The sequence below is a fragment of the Bos javanicus genome, chromosome 27 (assembly GCF_032452875.1).
Source record: "Bos javanicus breed banteng chromosome 27, ARS-OSU_banteng_1.0, whole genome shotgun sequence".
Taxonomy (NCBI): Eukaryota; Metazoa; Chordata; class Mammalia; order Artiodactyla; family Bovidae; genus Bos; species Bos javanicus.
In genome coordinates, this window is record NC_083894.1 from 41,774,028 (window position 1) to 41,791,609 (window position 17,582).

Here is a 17,582-nt window from a genome sequence, read left to right on the forward strand (position 1 = left end):
TTTGGAAAAGACTCTGATGCTGGGAGGGATTGGGGGCAGGAGGAGAAGGGGAAGACAGAGGATGAGATAGCTGGATGGCATCACCGACTCGATGGACGTGAGGCTGAGTGAACTCCGGGAGTCGGTGATGGACAGGGAGGCCTGGCGTGCTGTGATTCATGGGGTTATTAAAATAATATTTTATTTTTATTTCTTACAAAGATCACTTTATGTATGTGTGTATCCAACTCTCTACGTTTTTACCATCTTCCTTTTATTAGTTGATCTTTGTGAGAGAGTTATAAAGCAGACACGCAGGTGAGCCCGGCCACATTTCAGAGTGGCAGGGATCAGAAAGGCCAGCAAGGTGGTCTGCAGGGTGGCAGGCTGCTGTGTGCATCGGAATAATCACCCCCAGACTTCCTGATGTACCTTTTCCCTTGTTGTTGTTGTTCAGTCACCCAGTCGTGTCCAACTCTTTGTGACCCCATGAACTGCAGCACGCCAGGCTTCCCTATCCATCACTCTCTCCCAGAGTTTACTCAAACTCGTGTCTATCAAGTCGGTGATGCCATCCAACCATCTCATCCTCTGTCATCCCCTTCTCCTCCTGCCTTCAATCTTTCCCAGCATCAGGGTCTTTTCAAATGAGTCAGGGGACTCTCAAGAGTCTTCTCTAGTACCACAATTTAAAAACATCAATTCTACAGCACTCAGCCTTCTTTATGGTCCAACTTTCACATCCATACATGACTACTGGAAACACCACAGCTTTGACTGTATGGACCTTTGTCAGCAAAGTGGTGTCTCTGATTTTTAATGCACAATCTAGGTTTGTTGTAGCTTTTCTTCCCAGGAGCAAGCGTCTTTGAATTTCATGGCTGCAGTCACTGTCCACAGTAGTTTTGGAGCCCAAGAAAATAAAGCCTGTGACTCTTTCCATTTTTTCCCCATCTCTTTGCCATAAAGTGATGGGACCGGATGCCATGATCTTTATCTTCTGAATGTTGAGTTTTAAGTCAGCTTTTTCACTTTCCTTTTTCACCCTCATCAAAAGATTCTTTAGTCTCTCTTTGCTGTCTGCCATCAGGGAAGTCCTTGTCCCTTAACTCAGTATAAGAGAGAGATAGAGACAGGAGAGAGAGGGAAGCCCTACCTGTGATTATCCCATCAATTCCATTTGCATCCGGAGAACCAGCAGCCTTCCATGGGCTTGCTATGCTGACAGTTGCCCCAAAACATAGTCACTGATATGAAACAAGACAGAAACCAGCTTTCTTTCCCATCCACTTGCTGTCCCCCAAAAGTAGAAAAAACAAAAGAACCTCCTGGAGAATCCAAAATAGGTCACTGCTGTCATAGTTTGCTATGTAGTAGATTGGAAAATCCCATGGACGGAGGAGCCTGGTGGGCTTCAGTCCATGGGGTTGCTAGGAGTCAGACACGACTGAACAAATTCACTTTCACTTTTCACTTTCATGCACTGGAGAAGGAAATGGCAACCCACTCCAGTGTTCTTGTCTGGAGAATCCCAGGGACGGGGAGCCTGGTGGGCTGCCATCTATGGGGTCGCACAGAGTCAGACACGACTGAAGTGACCTAGCAGCAGCAGCAAATTGAAAAATCCCCCCGCCCTCGACCCCAGTCTGTACATCTCCAGTCACACCTTTGGACGGCCTGGGCCACCCCTCTGACCTGGTGCCGTGGCGGTAGGAGAGTGAAAGAACCATCCTTGCTTGTCTTTGTGCTAAAAAGGAGGCGAAAGCAGCAACAGGGGCGACGGGGTTGGAAGCTGGAAGTGGGTCCCCAGGGTTGGGCGTGGTCACTGCTCTCCCACTGCTGCTCAACGCCCAGGCTCAGGCCAGCGGCACCCGTGCCCTGGGGAGCTGGTGGAAAGGCAGATTCTCTAACAGGTACCTATTGAGTCGGCAATTCTGGGGGTCACTCAGAGGCACAGTCAAGTCTGGGGCCTGTAGAGGCAGATGCAGTATGTCCCCAGCGGTGGCCTCAGCAGCCACTCTGCGGTGAGGGGTCGGACTTGCTGGACCGGCTCCCGGAGCCCGTACCTCCTGCCCTGTCTGCCCTCTTCCTGCCTCCCAGCCTGGCCGCCTCGCCCCTGCATGTCCACCGTGACTCTGGGCAAAGGACACCACCGTCAGGCAGTGTCGGCTCCTCTGACCCCAGGCACGGCCTCCTGGAAGAGCAGGGACCAGTCCTGGCCTCGGAACGGTCCTGAACCTCCCTGGGCACTCCTTCGCTCACCTGTCCATCAGGGACTGGGTGAGGACCACCCAAGGCAGTCACTACCATGGCAAAGACCAGAAAGGGCAGCGGGGAGGACTGTTGCTGGCAGGGAGCACCAGTGAGCACAGGAGATACAAGGAGAGGCCACAGCCTGTTGCGGTCCAAGCTGAGGAGCTAGCTTCGGGCTGGCCTCTGGAGGGCAGACTGGGACCCAAGCAAAAGACATCGCAAGCAAGAGTGAATCCTTGGGTCCTGTGTGCGGGGCTCCCCCTCCCCTCCCACCGCCCACAGGAGGACACCCACAGAGTGTGCCCTGCTCTGAACACGGCACCCAGAGCCACAGACGTAGGTCCCCTTCATGCACTCAGAAACAGAGCGAGATTCTTGTTTCTCCTCCTCCCTCTTTCTCTCAGTGCCTTTCCACAGCGACAGCCCTGTGACCGTGATCACTGGGGGCCTTTGAAAGCGACGACCAAGAACATATATCTTTGCTCAAAGAACTCAAGGTCTTGGAAACTGTACGGTCTCTCACGGAATGACGTGGAAACCGTACAGTATATGTCAGTTCAGGAGAGATTTCCTGCCGCGGAAGAACCGTGATCAATGACCTGTTCGGTGTCTTCATTTAAATCCTCCTTGTCTCTCCTCCTCAGCCCGAAGACATCGGACAGGCACCGATAGTAAACGCCCCAGAAGGTGGAAAGGTCGACTTAGAAGCCTTCAGCCATTTTACAAAAATCATCACACCAGCAATTACCAGAGTGGTGGATTTTGCCAAAAAGTTGCCTATGTTTTGTGAGGTGAGGAGATTGCTTTTCCTTCTTTGTTCGTATTCATGATTAGTTCCATTGAGTTCCTATTACGTGTAATTTAATTGTAATCAGTTGGGACTTATAAAAAGTCATATGAAAACCACAGCAGCACGAAATGACAAGCCACTGTCCCGCCTGTTTCCCCGCCTCCTCTGTTGGTCATCATCCATCAGCTTATCCATGTGAGGCTGATAAGGGGCCTCCCCACTGCCTGACTCCAGGCCCAGGAGAACCAGACAGTCTCACCTCCTCTCAGTTGGCATTGTGATGTCCTGGTTGCCGTGCTCAAGCCTGCCTCATGAAATCCAGTCTCTAACAGATTGGCAGGATAGCTTTTGTTAAGCCCACTTTACAGATGGGGAAAATTAAGATCAAAGAGATGAAGTCTACCTGTGTGGCATGGGGCCACTGTTCTTTGAGTCTCTGTCTGTATTATTTCCACTTTATATCCCAGCAGGCTGGCTTTGTGGTGGTTTCTTCATCCTCAAGAATAAGTGAAATGGGGTGGGGTGAGGTGAGGGGTGTCCCTGGCAGTCCAGTGGTGAGATTAGGCACGTCCCCTGCAGGGGGCATAGGTTTGAGCCCTGGTCAGGGAACTAAGATCCCACCTGGGATTCTCCAGGCAAGAATACTGCAGTGGGTTGCCATTTCCTCCTCCAGGGGATCTTCCAGACCCAGAGATTAAACCCGTGTCTCTTGTGTCTCCTGCATTGGCAGGTGGGTTCTTTACCACTGAGCCACCTGGGAAGGCCCATTCTAAAGAACAGATCTCCCATAATTTAGGTTATCTGCCTTTACGGGATATCTGATTTTTAATAATATAAATATTCTGCAACGAGCGTTCTGGTGCCTAAGCCCTGTTCACAGAACAGCCTGTTTCCTGGTGCAAATCCCAGAAGTGGAATTTAAGGACCTAATCTGCTCGTCTGAGGACTTTCCATGCGTTGCCAAATTGCCCTCTAGAAAGTGTGTCTACAGTCCTGTCTGTGCCAAGGACGCCTTTCCTCTCACTCCCAGTGTCAGCTCTTGATTTTGGTGCTGGGTTGAATCTGTTTTCCCAAACCTCTCTTAGTCCTCTGTCTCTGGGCTGTGTCCTCTTTCCTCAGTCCTTGGCGTCTGAGAAAAAACTGGAGTCGGCTACTCCTACAAGGCAAGCTAGCCCATCAGTCCTGTGTTCCCCTTGGAATACCCACCAAAAAAGTTTTCCAGAAAATGTAAAGCTTAAGGCCACCAGCCACTGAGAGCTATGTAGTGAATGAAGGAAAAGAAGCCATTGCCACCAGCAACAAACACACCGTGCTCTGTGTCCTTGGCAAGGGTGAGAGCTCAGCCTGGAACTTTCCAGGCCCGAGTGTGGCACGCTTCTCCCGTCAAGCTTCCCTCGGGAGTTTAAGCCTGCTTCAAAGTCGTGATTCCACCTCTCTTTCAACCTTGATATTTTGTAGTCTCCAAATTGAAAAAAAGTGAGGGGAGACCATTTTGACAGCAGCGGTACATATGTTTCTGGTGCTTGTGGCCTCCTGAGGGCCTTTACCCTTTGACACTATTTTTTTTTTTTTAATCTTTTGGTGGTGCTGTGTGGCATGTGGGATCTTAGTTCGCCACCAGGGATCAAACCCAAGCCCTCTGTATTGGAAGTGCAGAGTCTTAACCACTGAACCACCAGTGAAGTCCCTTTTGACACTCTGGAACCCCAAAGAGGGCTGTGAAGGGCGCAGGCCATGAGCTACCTGTGGAATGGGCTCCAGATCCCAGGTGGGCCCCAGAACCGGAAGTTTCTGCCAGAGGCAGTTTGATGCAGCTGCTGTTCAAATCGAACTCGGATAACTTTCTGCTGAGACCCATGCCAGGCCACCAACCAAGGGTTTCGAAAGCTCTGAAATGGCTGCTGGCAGAGCTGCCAAGAGCACGTCAGAACCGTTTCTTGAGCGCAGGGCACGGGCACTCCTGCCAGTCTGTGGGCGCCCCCGCCTCTCCCCCGGGCGGGCCCCCTGGGCCTCCCCACAGTGGAGGGTTCTTGGGTGACTTAGAGACTGTCTGCCCACATGTGGAAACAAACCTCGCCGTAAACCCCTCTTTAAAGAATAGGCATCTGGCCTAGTTTTTAAACCACTGGAGACCCTTGACAAATCTTTACTCTGCTTTTACTTACATGTGAACTCACAAATAGGAACTTTTCAAGAGAAAACTTCTACTTCATCTATCATCAGACTTGGCTATAAAGATGGGGCCTGCCCAAGTCTATATACTCTAAAAACAACTAAAATCAATGGTTTTATCAGACTAGTCATTTCTCTTTGCCACTCTATGTCCATGGTTCTCAAGAGCGGGTCTCTGAACCAGGTGCAGGGGCATCACCTGGGAACTTGGGCACATACAGACCCTCAGAGGCGGGGCTGCGATGTGTGTTCATCAAGCCGTAGGTGTCGGTGAGCAGGCTGCAGACAGGACCTCTGCCCTAGGCAGTGAAGCCAGCGCTCACCCACTCCAGCCAGCTTTCCGATTGCCTGTGGAGGCGCCAGCCAAGTTCCTGTCTCCTGTTCCCCACCAGGCCCTGAGCCCAGGAATCCAAGATGTAATTGAGGAGTACAAATCAGAAACTAAATAAAAGCAAATCATAGTCATTTTGCTTAATGAGTAGAGGGGAGAATTCACATGAATGGATTCCAGAACCAAACACAAAATGCCTTTTATTATAGAGAAAAAGCAGAGCAATTTGAAATTAAACAGTAAGGCAGGTAGGCTGAGTTAGTAAAAAAAAAAAAAAAAATATATATATATATATATATATATGAAATACTCTGTATTTTAAAGGTAATTCCAAATACTGCTTTGTCATATGTAGTCACCTGAACTGAAGTAGTTGTGTTGCCAAGATCATTTCTCAAAATAGAATTGGAACCTGCTTTAATAAAGAGAGAAACTATGTGTCGTTTCATATTCATTCTTTACGGAAGCTTACACCCAAATCCCTTCAGAGAGGGAGCTCTCCAGAGCTGGCTTCCAACTCTCACCTCACCCACTCAGGGACCCCCTACCATGTCTCTCAACCTTTCAGAGCCTGGATTTCCACACCTGTCAATAAAATTGGAATTAGAATATTTACCTCACTGCATCGTTGCAAACATTAAACAAGGTGATGCATGTCAATCTTAGCCCAATTCATCAAAAACACCCATTAACTAATAGTGTTTCAACCTACTTTGATAATGGCATTTAATTAAACATTCTCCCCCTCCAAAAAATCAAACTCTAATTTTTTGGTATTTCTCTTCACAGAGTTTTTAAGTTTATTATTAATGTTATCAGTTCAGTTCAGTTGCTCAGTTGTGTCCAAATCTTTGTGACCCCATGGACTGCAGCATGCCAGGCTTCCCAGTCCATCACCAACTCCTGGAGCTTGCCCAAACTCATGTCCATCGAGTCCGTGATGCCATCCAACCATCTCATCCTCTGCCATCCCCTTCTCCTGCCTTCAATGTTTCCCAGCATCAGGGTCTTTTCAAATGAGTTAGTTCTTCACATCAGGTGGCCAAAGTATTGGAGTTTCAGCTTCAGCATCAGTCCTTCCAATGAATATTCAGGACTGATTTCCTTTAAGATGGACTGGTTTGATCTCCTGGCAGTCCAAGGGACTCTTAAGAGTCTTCTCCAACACCACAGTCCACAGCATCAATTCTTCGGTGCTCAGCTTTCTTTATGGTCCAACTCTCACATCCATACATGACTACTGGAAAAAAACATAGCTTTGACTATATGGACCTTTGTCGACAAAGTAATGTCTCTGCTTTTTAATATAATGTCTAGGTTGCTCATAGCTTTTCTTCCAAGGAGCAAGCATCTTTTAATTTCATGGCTGCAGTCACCATCTGCAGTGATTTGGGAGCCCCAAAAAATAGTCTGTCACTGTTTCCATTGTTTCCCCATCTATTTACCATGAAGTGATGGGGCTGGATGCCGTGATTTTAGTTTTCTGAAAGTTGAGTTTTAAGCCAACTTTTTCACTCTCTTCTTTCACTTTCATCAAGAGGCTCTTTAGTTCTTATTTGCTTTCTGCCATGAGGGTGGTATTATCTGCATATCTGAGGTTATTGATATTTCTCCCAGCAATCTTGATTCCAGCTTGTGCTTCATCCAGTCTGGCATTTCGCATGATGTACTCTGCATCTAAGTTAAATAAGCAGGGTGACAATAATGTTATCACGTTATCACAAATCTTAACAGGACACCCAAATGAGTTTAAAATGAGATTACAACACTGACAAAGAGATCCAGTGTGTGCAGTAATTCTGATGCTGGAGACTCTGAGAACATAATAACCCTAGGAGCCAGGAGGTCCGGATTCTGGGCTCACCTCTGCCTCTGATCCACTGGGTGACTCTGAGCAAAGTTGTGACATCTCTGGGCCTCAAAGGTCACATGTGTCTGTAACAGACCTTCTAGTCCTCTACCTTTTAAGAGATTCAAGGAGCAAACTTTCTTCAAAAACAGAGCGGCACAGTTGCCAGCTAAACAGTGGGGTCGGCTCTTAGAGCTACCAGACCAAAACAGTGGTACATTTAGGAAGGTCTCAGTTGGTGGCTACTCCAGTATTCTTGGGCTTCCCTGGTGGCTCAGACAGTAAGGCATCTGCCTGCAGCGTGGGAGACCTGGGTTCTGGGTTGGTTGCACTTTCAATGCAGGGGGTGCCAGTTCAATCCCAGGTCAGGGACCTAAGATCCCACATGCCATGCAGTGCAGCCAAAAAAAAAAACTGGTGAAGATGATGAACAGTGTGGGTGCTCAGTCGCTCCAGTTGTGTCCAACTCTGCGCCAACTCTCTGTGACCCCATGGACTAGACGGCCGGGCTCTTCTGTCCACAGGGATTCTTCAGGCAAGAATACTGGACTGGGTTGCCATGCCCTTCTCCAAAGGATCTTCCTGACCCAGGGACCGAACCCAAATCTCCTGTGTTGGCAGGCAGACTTTTTACCACGAGTGCCCTGGGAAGCCCAGGCTTAGAGTATGGGGAGTGGTTGTGGGAGTCTGCAGCCGCGAGCAGACAGGGCAGGGGCTGCTCCCGTCGCCCCTGGGGTCCTGCAGGCGGGTCCTAGCAGACGTCTGTGCCCTCGCTCCATGCTGACGTGGGCTGCTTCTTTCCAGCTGCCATGTGAAGACCAGATCATCCTCCTTAAAGGCTGCTGCATGGAGATCATGTCCCTCCGTGCGGCCGTGCGCTACGACCCGGAGAGTGAGACTTTGACCCTGAACGGGGAGATGGCGGTGACGCGCGGCCAGCTGAAAAACGGGGGCCTCGGGGTAGTGTCCGACGCCATCTTCGACCTGGGGATGTCGCTGTCCTCTTTTAACCTGGACGACACTGAGGTCGCTCTCCTTCAGGCCGTCCTGCTGATGTCTTCAGGTGAGTGTGTCCAGACCGGCCCTGGCGCGCGTTCAGAGCGCCTGGGGAAGCTTCCGGTCCCCGGCTTCCGGTTCGCATCCCGCTGCCCTCCGGCGGCGGGCGGTAGGTTTCCGGTCCCCGTCGGATCGCGTCCCGGCATCCTCCAGCGGCGGGTGGGGCTTTGCGGACTGCCAGGGAGCTGAGAAGCAGTGTCTGCCGGCTCTTCAGGTCTTGACAGGAGCCCCCGGAGCTCCTCTCCCAAGGCTCGGTGAAGCGGCTCCCTTCCACAGACACTCCTGGCCCGCCTTGGGGCAGTAGGCTCTTCTGGGTCCGCATGCTCTGCACTGCACCCACAGCGGTGGGGTCCCCCAGACCCGCCTCTGGTGTGGTGGGCAGGCTCTGTCTAGCGCGGCCTTCCCCGTCCTGCCCTCCCGATGCCTACGCCGTGTGCAGTCCCCTCCTGTCGGGAGCCCATGACTGCCCTTGTAGGATCCTGAGAATTCCACGTCCACCCGGTGACGGCCTTGTGTTCTGTGATACTCCGGCTTCTCTTGGGAGCGGACTTGCTCACAGGACAGGAAGCCGCTTCCAAGAAGGAGGAAGCGAGGCAGCCTCCAGCAGACAGCCAGGTCAAGGTCGGGGTGCTCCCTGCCAGTAGACTTCACTATCATTTCAGTCACTTGCGACCCCATGGACTGCAGCACGCCAGGCCACCCTGTCTATTGCCAACTCCTGGAGCTTGCTCAAACTCATGTCCATCGAGTCAGTGATGCCATCCAACCATCTCATCCTCTGTTCTCCCGTTCTTATCCTGCCTTCAATCTTTTCCAGCATCAGGGTCTTTTCCATTGCGTCAGTTCTTTGCATCAGGTGGCCAAAATATTGGAATTTCAGCTTCAGCATCAGTGGTTCCAATAAATATTCAGGACTGATTTCCTTTAGGATGGACTGGTTTGATCTCCTGTCGTCCAAGGGACTCTCAAGGCAAGCAAGCAAGCAATCACTCAGTCGTGTCCGACTCTTTGCAATCCCATAGACAGTAGTCTACCAGGCTTCTCTGTCCATGGGATTTTCCAGGCAAGAGTACTGGAGTGGGTTGCCATTTCCTTCTCCAGGGGATCTTCCTGACCCAGGGATCGAACCCAGGTTTCCTGCATTGCAGGCAGACGCTTTACCCTCTGAGCCACCAGGGGAACCCACGTATCCTTAAAAAATAATAATAAAACATGCAATTTATCTAAGGACTCCCTGTGTGACCCTGAGCAAAGCTTCCAGTGTCTCTGGTCTTCAGTGTCCTGTAAAATAAATAAACTGAGTAAGTGCAGAGTAATATGTTGACTTTCTGTTTGGATCAAAAGTTAAACGATCCTGTGGAGAATTTATCTAGCACATTCAGAGAGAGAGAAGATGGGGCGAGCCACAGAGCAGCAGCATCAACTATGAAGGAAATCACAAAATTAAAATGCAAAAATTGCAATCTGAGCTGGATGGGGGATGCCAAAAGCCGGATTATTTTGTCTAAGCTCAGAATGGTGGGCTGAGACATTAACCCTGATTGTTTCTTTCAAATTAAGCAGAACTCTATTTAGAATTTTACTGATACAGATATTTCAATAACTAGACACTTGAAGCATGAATATATTTATTTGATCAAAGCCACAAACAGGAGAACTGGGCAGGGAGGTGGTAGGGCTCCCCAGAGTTGTATGAGGAATTCATTCAGGTTTACAAATTTCATGGGTTTTTTGTTTGTTTGTTTGTTTTTAGGTATAACTTACATAACATTGCATTAATTTCAGGTGTACAACATAGTGATTGGATATTTGTATATTATTTTGAAATGATCATCAGTATTAGCTAACATATCTCCCCATATACAGCTGCACAATTTTTTCTTGTGATTAGGACTTTTAAGATTTACTGTCTTAGCAACTTTCAAATATGTAATACAGTATTATTAGCTAGTCACTATGCTGTTCACTACGTCTGCATGACTTACTGGTTTTATAACTCGAAGTCTGTATCCTTGGACCCCCTTCACCCATTTCACCCACCCAGACTCCCAGCCTCTGTCAACCACCAATCTGCTATGCATATGAGGTCACTGGGATTTTGTTTGTTTTTGAGATTCTACCTATAAGTGAGATTATACAGTATTCATCTTTCTCTGACTTATTCACTTAGCATAGTGCCCTCAAGGTCCATCCATGTTGTTGCAAATGGCAAGATTTCATTCTTCATAACTAAACAGCATGCCAGAAAGTGTGTGGGGGGGGGGGGGGGGTTGTGACAGCTGCTTTATCCATTCATCCATCAGTGGACACTTAGCTTGTTTCCATACCTTAACTATTATAAGAATGCTGCAGAGAACAGGGGGGTGAAGATATGTTTTTGATGTAGTGGTTTCGTTTTCTTCAAATGAATACCCAGAAGTGGGATTGTTGGGTCATGTGGTAGTTCTATTTTAATTTTTTAAGGAATCTCTATACTGTTTTCCACAGTGGCTGTATCAACTTACATTCCCAAAAATAGTGCTCAAGGGTTTTCTTGTTACTTCTTTTCTTTTTGATGATAGCCATTCGGACAGGTATGAGGTGATATCTAATTGTTTTGATTTGCATTTCCATTCATCTACATACCTGTTTTTATGCCAATACAATACTGTTTTGGTTGCTGTAACTTTGTAATGTAGTTTTAAATCAGAGAACGTGACGCCTCCAGCCCCGTTTTCTTTTCTCAAGATTCCTTTGGCTATTCAGGGTCTTTTATGGCTGAAAATACAAACTCTATCATTGTTTATTCTAGTTCTGTGAAAAATGCCATTGAAACTTTGATAGGGATTGCACTGAATCCACAGATGGCTTTGAGTAGTATGAACATTATAACAATATTAATTCTTCCAATCCATGGGCACGGGATATCTTTCCACTTACTGTGTTTTCCTCAGTTTCCTTCATCAGCGTCTTATTTTTCAGTGTAAGTCTTTCACGTCTTTAGTTGAATTAGTCCCTAGGTATTTTATTCTTTTTGATGCAACTGGGAATGCTATCAGCAAATAGTGACAGTTTTTACTTTTCCCTTTCCAACTTGGATGCCTTTTCTTTCTTTTTCTTGCCTAATTGCTCTGCATAGGACTTATAATGCTATGCTGAGTAAAAGCCACAAGAGTAGGCATCCTTGTCTTGTTCTCTGTCTTAAAAAATGTCTTCAGCTTTTCACCACTTAGTATGCTCTCAGCTGTGGACTTGTCATATATAGCTTTTACCATGTTGAGATACAGTCCCTCTGTATCCACTTTTGCAACCCAAGTCCTCGCAGCCTAGATGTTCCCCAATCATTCGGCCTTCTCTTGACATCCTTTTATCAGTTTTTTTTAAACTGCCTTGAGTCTCCTATATATTGTGGGAAGACCAGTGGTTTTCCAAAATTTGGGAAGATTTTTCTGGGCTGTACATGATCATGATCTCCTCCAGCTCCATCTTCCCACCGTGACTCTTCTCTCCTCCACACAGGATGATGCTAGTGTCATTCACATCCCCTTTTCATTATAACTTCCCAAGACACCACCAACACAGGGCTTCTACAGAAGCAATCAAAATAAAGGAAGGGAAGGAGTGGTTCACTGAAGCCAAGTGAACAATTAAAATTAGATATTATGCTGCTTTGTCTTCACCAGAGTCTCTTCCCATAGGACATTCTTCCTTTGCATCCAGGCTGCCTGATTTCCTCCCAATCTCTTTTCACATCTCTCTTTTCTCTGTAAGTCCCATGCTTGTCAGAATCCCTCCTCATTATGCAGAGTATTTCAGTTCTCTAGGTGAGGTTTCTCCTTCTGTACGCTAGGAGGGAGGCATCACCCTTCACACCCAAGGAGGTGATTTGTGTAAGCCAGAGACAGTTATCTGAACAAAGCCTTGACACCCTTCATGTAAGTTACTCCACTCGCTGGCATCTTGGTCCCTGATGCCCCAGAGTTCATACTGCATCCGTGCCCATTCCTAGGAGTCAAAAGTCCCCAGATTGACCCACTTCACACTAAAGGACTTGAAGTGGACCAGGCAAGCCTTCTCATTTCTGCCTGCAAATTAACATCCTTCTTTCTTCTCCCTCAGATCGCCCAGGGCTTGCCTGCGTTGAGAGAATAGAAAAATACCAAGATAGTTTCCTGCTGGCCTTTGAACACTATATCAATTACCGAAAACACCACGTGACTCACTTTTGGCCAAAACTCCTGATGAAGGTGACAGACCTGCGGATGATCGGAGCCTGCCATGCCAGCCGCTTCCTGCACATGAAGGTGGAATGCCCCACGGAACTCTTTCCCCCGTTGTTCTTGGAAGTGTTTGAGGATTAGACCGACTGACTCATTCTCATAATTCCAACAGCACTACTGGGTGTCATTTCATTCCATTGCCTAGCTCTTTTTTGTTTGTTCCTTTATTTCTTTGTGTTGGGAGGGATTGTTTTGGGGTAAAGGGAGGTAGTCCTTGGCATAGACATGGATGAAATTGCCCCTCGAATGCGGGTACTTGCTAACTATTGCATTTTGTTCTCCAGTCCTTTGATGTGAATATGCTTTGGAGGTTTTACAGTTGTGGAGGTGAGGTGGGGACAATCATTAATTCACCAGCACCAAGCCGTCACCAGCTCCCATCTGTCCCTGGTCAGTGACTCGAGCAAGCAAAATGGCACAGCAGGAAACTAAAGAAGACTTAAAACCAAGACAATGCGGTCATCTTGATCCAATCCTGGTTTTTGCAGGGCTCGGATTAGCAGGGCAGAGACAGCCTTTGATGAGATGTGGCTTTCAGCTTCCTAGAGAAAGTTCTGAACAAATTGTTATCTATTCAAGAACATACTGTTTTCAGCACTCTGTTCTCTCCTAGCAGCCTAACCTGGAATGTATAAGGATATGTGTTTCCCCCAAATTAGCTGTCCTTTCACTGTAATTTTCATAATCCTGTGATTTAATTTGAGTTATACAAGGGTGTGACTCAAAGATGTGCAGGTGTTTGACTGGTTGAGGCCAACAAGGAAAACAATTTCCTTAAGTAAGCCCAAAGAAATTCAAAATCTTCACAGATATCAGTGACTCAGTGGTTTCCAAAAATTCACATAGTGTCACTTCATAGCAAGAAGCCTTCTTACTGCTCAAAGGAAACTCCCACAAAAATCAAACCTACTTACAGAGTGATGTCACTCTTCAGTGACATCAGACCCTTCAACTCTCAAAGTCCTCAAGTCATTCAACCTGATTCCATCTCTGCTGAGCCGACAACAGATTTCCCTGTGGATTGACCTTCCAGTCAAGGAGCAGTAACAAGCTGAAATGTTTGAGTCTTGTTCTGGGGAGAGACTAGTGATGTCACATTCTATGTTGAAGGAAATGCAGGGCCTCAGAGCCTCCTCACGCCCTGATGCTGAGGTTCCCCCCTTCTGCTCTTGGATCCTCGGGCTCTTTGCTCTACTCACAAGTGTTTCCTAATCTCCTTTCCCTCTGGCTCTGAGGCTTGACTACCACCAAACAAAGCCTGCTCCAGCCACTGACTCTCTCTGTCCTTCTGACAGCATCACCCTGACAGATACTCAGCAGAAAACAGCTGCAGACCACGCACACAAACCCTCACTCACCTTCCCTGCCCAGCCCACCTCCCCAGTGACCGACACTGGAGTACTGTGTGCCCAGAAAGCATATGATGCCCCTGGTTGCTTCAATGTCAGAAGACGGGCACAGAATATACCCATGAAACTGAATGTATCCCACTCTTCACTGTCATGGTAGACATAAACTATTTCTCTGCCTGCCTTGTACTGCCTTATCCTGGAAGTGTTTGGGAAAATAAGCCATATCAGTGAAACTTGCCTAAAAACCATGTAGATTCATTCTTTTTTAACTGGCCCAGAAGTTGGGGTGCCTGAGTTCTAGTTTGTGCTCTCGAGTGGTAGATTTGTGACCTTGAGTCATGAACTCAAAAATCCTTCCTGTCCTTAACACTGTACTAATTTTAGGGGGTGAGGGAATCAAGTTCTTTTGATGGTTTCTTTCACATTCTAATTTCTAACTTTATTAGAAATGATGACTCTCCTGACAGCTAAGGAAAATATATTTGGTGTTGATTCAAAATAGAAAGTTGATATACGACATATCAGTTATTTAGAGAAAGGCAGGGTAGATTTGGGAGAAGGAGAGGAGTGCATTAAAAATCCTGAGAGTGACCAGAAATAATCCGGGAGAAAAATTACGTGTTTGATGTGCTAAAGCAATTACACAGGCTTCCAGGGAAAGAAACCAAGAGCGGTGCACTAGAACTTACTACCCAGAGAAAGGAAATAGGTGAAGAGAATAAAATTATCAACATGAAGTTCATGGGCAGATTACCTGCTTTGACTTCCCTCAGTTCAGTTCAGTCGCTCAGTCCTGTCGGACTCTCTGCGACCCCCATGGACTGCAGCACGCCAGGCTTCCGTGTCCTACAGACAGTTTTTTGGTTTTGTTTTCTCCAGGTAGCCTCTAGCCAGTTTCCTCTGGTCCTCACTTTGTTACCATCTCAGCTTCCTCTGTTGACTCTCTTTGGATAACTGCTCTTTGAAACAAAGCGTTTAATCAACTTCTCTGCTCCAGGGTAACTCTGAGAAGCTTTTCCGGGTGGGGCAGGTTTTCCTTTGGAAGGGAAGGCGAGCAGGCAGGTCCTGGAATCTCACAGACTCCTCAGGCAGTAGGCTCCCCAGGAAAGTCTCCTCAACGTGTTGAGATTCCCCAGGGCATCAGACAGCCCCAGATTCAGTGCAAGTGCAGAGCCTGATCTAAAGCCGCATGGGAACGCCTTAGGGATTAACATGATTGACCATTGGCCAAATGGTTCAGCAAATCTACAGCAACCCAGCCAGCCCCGACTAAATGTGTGTTTGATCCTTGGCCTCTTACATGGTAGCCTTAAGCAGGCAAACTGCGGATCTCAAAATCTTGCCGAAGGCTGACTACTTCCTGCTGAGTAGACTAAGCCTCGAGGACTTCCGGTTGAAGGAAAGGCTGTCAAGACTGAAGGACTCACAACCCCGGTGGTCAAGGTGACTCATTCCTTCTGTAATTGACTGAGGTACTTACTGCATCTCAAGACTCCATCCCATAAAACTCGATTAGAAGGGACTTGCTCTGGATTTTCTTTTTTTTTTTTTTTTTACATTTTTCTTACGTCGTCCAGACTTTCAAATCAAATGTGGACTGCCTGAAACCTTACCCAGTGGGGAGACGTCCCAGAAGAGGAGAACACGCCCTACAACTGGGATATCTATTTATAAATCACTTATATTTGGGGGGTGAGTGGTGTCCAGTGTGTGTGTGCGTGTGCGTGTGCGTGTGTGTGTAGCCCTCAAGTGTACTTCACTCTTCAATTAGATGTGCCGTGTTGGTAGAAATAGTGAAAAAAGTAAAGATCTTTTCTCTTTATGATTCTGCTCCAAACACCACGTGCCGCCCCTGAGCTTTCCTCGTCCGTGAGCCTCGGTCCTCAAGGATACCCGCGCCGTGTTGCTGCCTCAGCCCGAGAGCCGCCTCTTCCGCCCACAGCATGGCCGGCGCGGCCCGCCCCGCGCCTCCGCGCTCGGCCCCTGCGGACGCAGCCTCCGTGAACTGCAGACGCCCTCGAAGCATGTCACTGTCCGTGATACATTTTTATTCTACGGAACTCTAACCCGTTCGTGTCATGTTGACCTTTGGCTGCATGAGTCATAAAATATGAAACTGGTCTTATGGTTTTTGAAACGTAGCCAGCATTTGTAAGGCTAAACCTTTTTCACAAACTGAGTTGAGATGAATCACCACCAGGCCACCATTCCTCTTCAGAAGGAGAGTGCTTAACAGACGTTTGAATCCCTTTGCCCTTTCCGATGGCTACCGCGTCAGGTTCCAAAATAAGCTCGTCATTTTTCCTGTTATTTTAATAATAAGGAAATATTAGCATAGTGTTTCTTTTGATAGCGATAGACTATAATCCGTATTTAAATTTTATAGAGGAGAAATTTTATTGTACTGTGATGTAGATATTTATTATCCAGGTAAGGATTTGCCCGGTGTGTATTTTTTACAATTGAAACACTTTAATCTTTAAAAAAAAAAAAAAAACTTTGAACACACACACACACAGACACAAAAACAGACTAGGGGAAAAAAGGTTTGGCCTTATCACAGAATTTGTACTGTGCTGTACAAATGTTTGCAAATGCAAAATGTGTGCATTTCTAGCGTGTTTCTACATTCATTAATGCCGCCTTCAGGAGCAATATCGTGCAGGTAAAATGCTGTTTGTGGCTTTCTGTTGCACAGTTAAAGCTGACCCACCTTATGCACAAGACAATCAGATATAAATCTGTCCTCCTCAGGATGCAGACAGGACGTTCCAGAGCACAACGCACGACAGAAGAAGACCCTTAGGAGACAGGCAACTTGCTGACACAGACGCTAGCAGGGCATGAACGAGCAGACATTATGCCACTCCCCTCTTTTGGTTCTTCCTATTTGGCATTTTTCATTTGATTTTAGAGCCAAATTAGTTATGAAAGCTTTCTTTGGAGAAAACACCTTTATTCCCCCATGATGTTTTCATGCCCTGAGAATCAGAAAAGGACAACAGAACAGGGAAAGATTTACAGTCATCGGAAGATTTGTGTTTTGCAAATGGTGTTAAGTGATATTGCTAGATTGGTAATATTTTTTTCAGCCTAAAATTCTATTGAAATCTGTGATCAAAATGTTTTAAACTATCCAAAAAGAAAATTTGTATATTTGGGAAAAATGGATTTTTACATAGCTTTTGTATGCAGATATTAAATTGTAATTATGACTATAGCAGGCATAGATAAACTGATAAGCTACAATTCTAAAAAAGAAACAAAAAAGAAAAGCTTATAACGGATATACTTTTCTGCCTCTTTCTTTAAATATTATTATTTTCTACTTAGGCACAGGGTTACCTGCTTGTCTCATCTTGCTGCTTCCAAAAGAAGGAAAACAGAGATGTAATGACATTTGTTTCATAAACATCTACTAAAATAAGCAAGTTTTCTTGAGAGGAGGGCATGAGGGGGGGATAGGAAGGTACTCGCTTTGGAAGGGGCCACAGAGATGGGGTGAGGAGGGAAGAGGGAAGTTTTTGCAGCTAAAAGACTG

General features: G+C 46.9%; 1 protein-coding gene across 9 annotated transcripts in view; it reads left to right on the forward strand.

The window, feature by feature from the left end:
* THRB (thyroid hormone receptor beta) overlaps window positions 1-17,328 on the forward strand; it is a 439,443-nt gene extending 422,115 nt beyond the window's left edge. For all 9 annotated transcript variants that reach the window (XM_061404702.1, XM_061404699.1, XM_061404700.1 and 6 more), the window contains 3 exons: window positions 2,877-3,023; window positions 8,179-8,437; window positions 12,529-17,328. In XM_061404702.1, coding sequence (XP_061260686.1) covers window positions 2,877-3,023; window positions 8,179-8,437; window positions 12,529-12,770 — 648 coding nt within the window. In that variant the 3' untranslated portion in view covers window positions 12,771-17,328. The remainder of the gene's footprint in view (window positions 1-2,876; window positions 3,024-8,178; window positions 8,438-12,528) is intronic.
* The last annotated feature ends 254 nt before the right edge of the window (window positions 17,329-17,582 follow it).